An 8,292-nucleotide genomic window follows, 5' to 3' on the forward strand; every position below is an offset into this window, starting at 1 on the left:
CTAGGGCCTTTGTTTCCTCTGGAGAAAAAATGGTCCAAAGACGTAATGGCTTAAAATAATTTTCTTCCCTCTCTCTTTTGAAAGAAAACCACTTTTTTTTCTATAGTAAATCTTTCAAAATGAACAGTCTTGCCATGTTTGATGGAGGTGAACAGAAGCACATTTTGTATGAACAGAGTAGGATGCAGATTGCGAGAATTCATTTGCCTGGCTACAGGTCTCTGTGGGGCTGAGAGAGACAGAGAACCTGATTCAAGCAGATTCATGTCCTACTTCCAGTTCACAATAGTCTGGAGATAAGGCCTCCCCTGCAGTAAAAGCAAGGCTCATTTACCCAGCATTGCAATAAATATTACCAGTGTATTGTTTCTGCCAAGACTTTACAGCAAGGTACCAATTGCTTGCTCGACACAGGGCTGTGAAAACAAACGAGCAGCACTCGTAATCTGCCTTTCTTGTCAGTGTGTGGACATAGCAGCTGGGTGTTCCTACCTGTGCTTAACTCAGATTAAGGAGTGTGTGGCAAAATGGTGCTGCAGACAAAGTAGTTTTCACAATTATCTCCTGGAATTACACAGTGAGACATATAATTGAAATGTTTTGGGGATTTATAGTCTTCTGACCTGAATAAAGTGGAAAATGGTAGTGTCTTTGTTCTGGCTTTGCTTCCTGTTACTTAGCTCAAGGTAAGGACATGATAGTCTCCGAGCACAAAGAAAACTAGATGCTTTATAGCCTAGATAGGAAGAACGGTTTCCCAAGGAAACTGAAGGAGAACAGCATTAAGGTAAAGTCTCTTGGTAATTTATTATTTGTATTATGAAAGATACTTTTTTTTCCTCTTATATGCTTTACAAATCAGAGAGAAAAGACAAGTCTTTGTGCTAAAAAATAAAATGTTTTAAATAAGTTAATTCCAAGGTAGCATGAAACCATTTTTCTGGATATCAAAGGAATACAGCATTTACCCTGACATTTCCTAAGTGATGTTCTTTCTTTGCATAGTTATTCCAAGTACCATATACTGCCCTCACCATGTTTCTCAGCACAGACCAGAAGGAGAGAGATTCTGCAACAGCATACCGTGAGTGAGATCTGGGGTTTCTCATATGGATTAAGGCTGAGCTTTATTTAAAATTATTCTGTGTCTATAGGAAGTTCCTAACGGTTTGTGTCCCTAAACTGGACTTTTATATGAGATTTTTAATATCTGATAAGATTATTTTGTCTTGCAAACGCTTCCATTTTTCTAGCTAAATAGGAGGCATTAATGTTTTGTTGTCTCAAATTGTCTGATTAGCTATAAACTCTTTTCAGTTTATTGCTAGCCAGACAAAACAATAAAAATCACTCTTCCCCAAGCCAGGATGGGGAATAATGATTTCATTTAAAGGTGATTTGTAGAGGGAAAAACAAAGTGCAGATCTTTGTTAACATTCAATTAAAGAAAGCCTGAAAGTAATTTTGAGGAGTTTTGTTTGTTTGTACCTCCTTAGGTTTGTGTTTCATGTTATAAATTCAAAACTCCAAGCTGTTTTCTCTGAAAAAAATTTTAGAACTCATAGAGCCAAGACAGTTAACCCCACCAAAAAAGGAGAGTAATTTTTTGTGCGTGTTCACACCAACTGAAATCTCTCTTTTCATTTCATCAATCCGTGTTTATTTCTAGCATGTCCCAGGTAGTTTAACGACAGATCTTGCCGTAATGTAACTAGTACCCTGACTGTATTAATTAAAAGAATGAGAGCTTCTAGACCATATCTGTCTCTTCAACAATCAAAACCAAAGCTTTGCTTTGAAAAAATCAGTCAGACCAAACAAGTGCAATGAAAATCTTTTCAATATTTCCTGTATAGATCATAAATTGAATGTAAGAAGAATTTCTTCCCTTCCTACTCTCTTCAGCTCTCTTCTCACACCTTCTTTATTATGTAACTGCTGTCTCTCACAGCCACCAGCACTAAGCAAGGTAATGAAAGACTTTTCTCTGCCTTAACTTGTCCTTTGGTGTCACTTTAGAATAACTTGTAATTATTTTTGTTGCATCTGTTTTCTCTTCCTGAAAAGAGCCCTTTTCTCTTTCATCAGTACGTCTAACCCTCAGCATACTTGCTGGAGTATGTTGAAAACTAGACCATAGAGGCACAGTGAAATGGCTAGAAGTTCTAAAAAATTACGTCAGTAATTCTAGACACAATATTCCCCAAGCAACCCAATCCCTTTCCAGCCACATGGAACAGTTGTAATTTGCATTATCATCAACTGTCTCAAGAGAAAGTCTGGGCTAGCAGTCGTAGAACAGGACTGAACAGCGGGAGATTCCAGTTGTGTTGTATTCTTTGGCACTGACTGTATTCTGAGTCATCTGGCCTAAATTCTAACTAAATCCATGTACCTAGTGTTTTCTATTGTCTGGTTTTATGTCTTCAGAGGCTGTGATCCAAATAAATGTGCTTTCCTATTTGCTAGTCCCATGCAAGGCTTCATAGGCACGTGAAATTTATGCTCATAAAAGCTGTTGAACTCCATGGCTGAGAGGTGTTACACATTTATAGTGTCATTTTATTGTTCAGAAAGGGTTTACATTTTGAGTGTACAGCTGTTCTCCCTGGCCAAGTTGAGGTGGTGGAATAAACCATAGTTTTGACTTTTCAAATGTTGGTATTTTTGTATATTTTTAAATTACATTTTTTTGGAGCCAAGTTTTTTTTGTAATGGCTGTGATTGTGTGAGAATCTCTCCCCCTCCTCCTCTTTTTTTTCAGCAAGTGTTTTACTTAAACACTTTTCTCTCTCTGTGGGTTTCATAGAGAATTCTTCTTGCTGATAGACTTTTGTGGGTGCAGTTGGTTGTTCAGGCATTTCTTCAACTGTTTAAAGAAAACCAGCTGTGTAATATGAAGTGTGCTTTTACAGAAAAAGTTTGGATCAGAGGATCCATTACCCTCTACTGGAGACAAGCAGAACTGCTTATTACAAATCTTGTCCTGTTTCTTACTATAAATGTATGGTAGAAATACCGGATTCCAAAGTTGCTTTGGAGTATAAATCCTACTTAAATCCTACATAAATCCTACTTAAATTCTGAGCAAAATATAATGTAATTCAAGGACAGTCTGCTATCTGAATGCTCAGCTTTTTCAGTTAAGGTGAAAAGTAATATAACATAGATTCTGAGCACACAAGAACTTTGAAATTTGCCTGTTTCTCAGCTCTTGCTGCTACTTAGAAAATGAGGTTTCACAACAGTTGTATTTCTGTTGCCTATAATGATGCTTCTGAACTTATTTCTATGCAAGTGCTTGGTAAAATGCTGATGCAGTAGCCTAGGTAAAGGTTCTAAATGTGTAGACAGTGTTTTGAATGAAAGGTGAGACCCATGTACGTTGCCTTTGCAACATAGTCAACAACTCGGTAGCTCTATGAGGCCCATCTGAGATTAGTTTGTGGTCAAACACTTCAGATCAGGTTGAGGTTAGGATTTCCACCATCTGCCAGCATTTTTCTGTGTATGGACTGAACTGTAACATTGCTAGTAAGATTGGATGTGAAGTTTGGGGAAGAAGATTTTTTGGTTGGTTGGTTGGTTTTTTACCCGCCATTGATTCTGAAGCCTCAAATTTTCCATTCAGAAGCATTCTCTGTTTGGGAACATACTAGCAGTGGTTTAAATGATCCAAGTCTCCTGGGGAACCTCTCTTCCCTTTTCCTTACTTGATCTTCCATAGCTACATGCAACCCTCATTACTGCACTGTTTGAACACGTCGCAGTCTGTGTGCATTGCCCTCCCATTAGGTCGAGAAGTACTTTTATTTCTTTACAAGGATACACAAAAAGACATGTGTCTAAGGTCACCTAGGAAGGGAACTTGAATAAACCTGAACCTAGAAGCTCTTGAAACGCCTGTCACTTCCCAGGAGAGTAAGATAACCACTAGGATACAACCTGCTCTGGAAGCGGCCCTTCAGAGCCCCCTGATGGTGCTTCTGAGAAAGGAACATGGGACTCCTGGGGCCACTGGGAGAGAGTAAGTAGAAAAACCAAGCCTGATGTTTAGGTCAATAAGACCATTCCCTCATAAACAGGAAGTCCTTGGTCTCTGATCCTAATCTGTTCATGTATTCAACCCTATGGATCCTTATGCAAAATGTGGAAATAAGTCTCTGGAGCTAGAAGAGTCATTCCATTTACCTCCCTGCCATGGGGATGCGGGGTATGGCCATATTGCATGGAAACAGGAGTGGCAGGCTTGAAATCTCTTGGGGTGAGAATGGTCAAGAATCCAGATTACTCACCGCTCGCCTGCAGTGGAGTGGTAACAACTAGCTGCCTTGTTGACTGATTTTGGGTACATGAAGCATGAGCTGGATGCCCATAGTTAGATCTTTACATTCCCAAATGGAGGCTTTGGCAGGTTTTTTTAGACGATCCCTGGTTCTGATGGCACTTGGAGTTTTAGTGATTTGAATCATTCTCTTGAGACTGAGGTAGCTGGTTCTGTTTGACTGTGGTCTTAGGCAGTTCAGAACAGCATCTGCTGTTTCCAAGAGCTTTGCAGCTGTATTATTTCAAACATAAGCCTGAGGTAAATATCATTTTATTTTACAGTTGGAGAACCTACAGGTCTGATCAGATTAAGTGGCTTGAAAAACATTTCACAAGTTACTGTAAAGCTTGAGATGAGAAGTCTGATGTTATGGCTCCTTGTCCTGCTTTAGAAAAATGGCATTCAACATTTAAACTGTAGTTTTGTTCCTGTCCTCAGAATGAAAGATTTCTATGTTATCCCCTCGTGGCTCTTAATCTCAACTTGTATAAAAGAGGCTCTTCCATGGAGGCTTCTAAAAGCTGATCAGAAAATAGACGGCAAAACTCTCTTTCCTTGAAATTGTTCTATTACTGACCTTCCAGTTCTGCTGTTCTTGGTATTGCTTTTTCCACATAAAAGAAAATGGTTTGATGAGGTTTCTCTTCAGCGAGACAAATGAGCAAGCTTACAGATGGTAGAGGAATCGAGTTCTCACCCTCAGTGCACATTTGTGCTTCCTTCTTTAGGAATGACGATGGAAGTGCTTGGGACCTTGATTGGAGCTGCACTTCAGGGGCAGATTGTGGCCAGTGCTCATGTCTCTCATCACTGCACTGTGAATCTCCTGGTAAACACAACCAACTCCTGGCATGACACTCCCAGCTTTCCAGACCCCTCAGATCTCCTGTCTCATCAAGTAAGTGTCTATGGGAGCACACTAAAATCTCTTGAGGGGGTAGGTGTGAGTAGGTTCTGTAATATCATATCATCCAGCTGGCTGACTTCCTGAACATGACTTACTTGAGACCCCACCTGGAGTGCTGCGTCCAGCTGTGGACCCCTCAACATCAGAAGGATATTGACCACTTGGAGCGAGTCCAGAGGAGGCCACGAAGATGCTCAGAGGGCTGGAGCACCTCTCCTATGATGCAAGGCTGAGAGAGTTCTGGGCTTGTTCAGCCTGGAGAAGAGAAGGCTCTGGGGAGACCTTATTGCAGCTTTCCAGTACCTGACGGGGCTACAAGGAAGCTGGGGGGACTTTTTACAAGGGCCTGTAATGATAGGACAAGGGGGAATGGGTTTAAATTGAAAGTGGGGAGGTTTAGATTAGATATCAGGAAGAAGTTCTTCCCGGAGAGGGTGGTGAGGCACTGGGACAGGGTGCCCAGGGAAGCTGTGGATGCCCCATCCCTGGGAGTGTTCAAGGCCAGGCTGGATGAGGCTTTGAGCAACCTGGTCTAGTGGAAGGTGTCCCTGCCCATGGCAGAGGGCTTGGAACTAGATGATCTTTAAGGTCCCTTCCAACCCAAACCATCCTGTGATTATGTGAAAAATGGTGACTATAGCAGGATCTGTCAGTTCAGCAACACTGCTTTTCAAAGTAGTTATCACTAGGGATCTCCTGTAGAGAATAATGGCAGTTATGTGAATGAAACTGTACATCCTACTTGGAATCTGTATTCTTGTGATGGTAAAAAGCACTGTTGAAAGTAAGTGGTTGGTAAAGGCAATTAGTGGGAACAGGGCTCAGTGGTTAACTTGTGGAATGAACCTAGATATCCTTGCTTGTTTATTACATTTTCCACAGCAGATTTTTCCTGTAATCCTGAACAAGTAATTGAATCTCTTCATGCTTCAGTTTGCTACTTTTTGAGAAACAGAGAAGGTTTTCTATCTGGGAGAAAATCCTAAAACCTGATCCACACCTCAGTGAACACAATTTGATAGTCTTCCATTGTTTCTAGTGGTCTTGAAACAGGTCATGAATCAAACAATTACCTTGTGTAGCTTTTTTTTCTAAGTCACTTGTGAAATCAGCAATTTGCTGGTTCTGTTTTATCAATTGCTAGATTAATTTTTTTAATATTTTCATCTATTTTTTCTGTCAGTGCATGTACTAACTGATGTATAAAATTTGCTATGAAAAAGGTTCCTTGACCTGAGTTTAATCTCAGGTGCTTGGTGCAAATCAGGATGTGCATAGTCATGCTCTTCTTACTGTAGTTGAATAGCTCCTATTACCACTCTTCAGCAGCAGTAAAATCATGAGCTAAAAGCATGTTTTTATGCAGACTTTGAATTTGCATACCCTGGCACCAGCAATGGTAGTCCAGGAAGGGACCAAGCTATGCTCCCCACCACTCCCAGACACTAATCTCTTCCTCTGTGCTGCTTGGTCCTCCTTTTTTTTTTTGGCAGAGGCCATTGTAAGGCTTCTTAGAGAGCTGATCTGGGAAACTACCAGCAGCTTCTGTAAGTGGCCATGCATTTTATAGCTGATGAAAGCATTTTTGAAGCTGCTTGTTAGGTAACTTCTACTGTGTGTTTTGATAAGACACAGAACATCATCCTGCATTTCTTTTTAGCTTCTAGGACAATGGCTTGATGTAGAAAACTTCTGTGCTATTACACCTCTGTGAATTGTCAAGACAAGTAGCTTGAAAAGGAGTGGAGCAAGCTGAATTTCATTGCCATATTTATGCCATAATCACCCACTTCCACTTTCAGATCTCCTAAATGGCTTTCAAGGAAAAAAACTATATGAACTTGGTTTATTTCCTTTCTGTCTAACATGTGCTTTCCTGTCCTTTTTGAGATAGGAGGGAGATGGACAAAAGCTTCACAGTGAGTTGAATGTCAAGTAGTTTTTGTTTTGAAAAAATATCAAAGATACATGTAGCCTAAAGTAACCAGAGTTTGTAGGTAGAAGTAGTATCTTTCAATAAACTAGCTACACTGGGAAACAGTGGAAAAGCTTTTAGACACACAAACGTTTTTCAGATATGGAGAAGTTGCAGAGTGACTGGAAACTTGTCTTTTTTTTTTTCCCCCCAACTATATGGGTTGATTTAATTAGATATTACCTTCCTCATTTCACTTTCTTATTTGCAAGCAGCCAGGTGCTTATTTTTTTGTGAGGATTTCCTGTTTATTTGTTTCGGTCTTTTTTTTTTCCTTCTTTGACTGGATTGTGTGTCATCTTCTAGGGTTTTGTAGTTGAGTAGTATCCCATGGTTGAGGATGGTCTGGATTATGGTGTCCAGCTGTTTTCCATGGGTAAGATTCTGTTCACTCCTTGTTCTTTCCTGCCCTGTATCCCAAAGATCCCTCAGGCCTGGGCAGAGGCTATGCTATGAATGAGGTGCTCTAGCAACCCACCTCACTCCCTGCTACCCTCTTTTGTGAGGATCAGACTTTTTTGCCATTCACATAACCTGGCATCAATTTGGCTGTATTATGGCAGCATGCATGGCCACCGAGCCACCTGAGGGACCCACTTGCATCACATGACAGGGCACTTGCCTTTTGTTCACACCACGCATGACACAATATGCACCTAACTGCACGATAGACAGGAGATGTTGGATCTTGAATTTTGGTTGTATGACTGATGGCCATGAAGTTGTAAGTTGAGGCAGAACTATGGTCTGTGAACCTGAAGTGACTCCATCAGTCTAAAAAAATTTAGAAGAGATGGAGTCTTGACTGTTTGCCTTTGTGCGATTCAGGTGTATGACCCTGACCTTTTTTGTCACGAGGACTAATTCTTAGTTTAAAAGAAGACCTGGTGAATGACTGGTATTACTTTGCTCGTTATTAAAGAAAGGAAGTGGTTATTTCTAAGCTCTCCTGAAGTTATTATTGTAAGCTTAGGAGTGGATCTTTACTACTGGAAACCAAGCATGGATATTGATATAGTTCATACATGGGCTAACAAGTTTTGTTTAGGGTCAGAGAATCTTATTTGGCCTACCATGGATATC

General features: G+C 40.4%; 1 protein-coding gene across 1 annotated transcript in view; it reads left to right on the top strand.

Moving 5' to 3' along the window:
- Positions 1-5,225, top strand: part of LOC104516604 (major facilitator superfamily domain-containing protein 2B-like) — a gene marked incomplete at both ends in the record, with an annotated part of 17,124 nt that extends 11,899 nt beyond the window's left edge. Inside the window, 2 exons of the mRNA XM_010160989.1 lie at positions 1,006-1,084; positions 5,056-5,225. Coding sequence (XP_010159291.1) covers positions 1,006-1,084; positions 5,056-5,225 — 249 coding nt within the window. The remainder of the gene's footprint in view (positions 1-1,005; positions 1,085-5,055) is intronic.
- Between the last annotated feature and the right edge of the window lie 3,067 nt (positions 5,226-8,292).

Source organism: Eurypyga helias, unplaced genomic scaffold (genome assembly GCF_000690775.1).
Source record: "Eurypyga helias isolate BGI_N326 unplaced genomic scaffold, ASM69077v1 scaffold1001, whole genome shotgun sequence".
NCBI lineage: Eukaryota > Metazoa > Chordata > Aves > Eurypygiformes > Eurypygidae > Eurypyga > Eurypyga helias.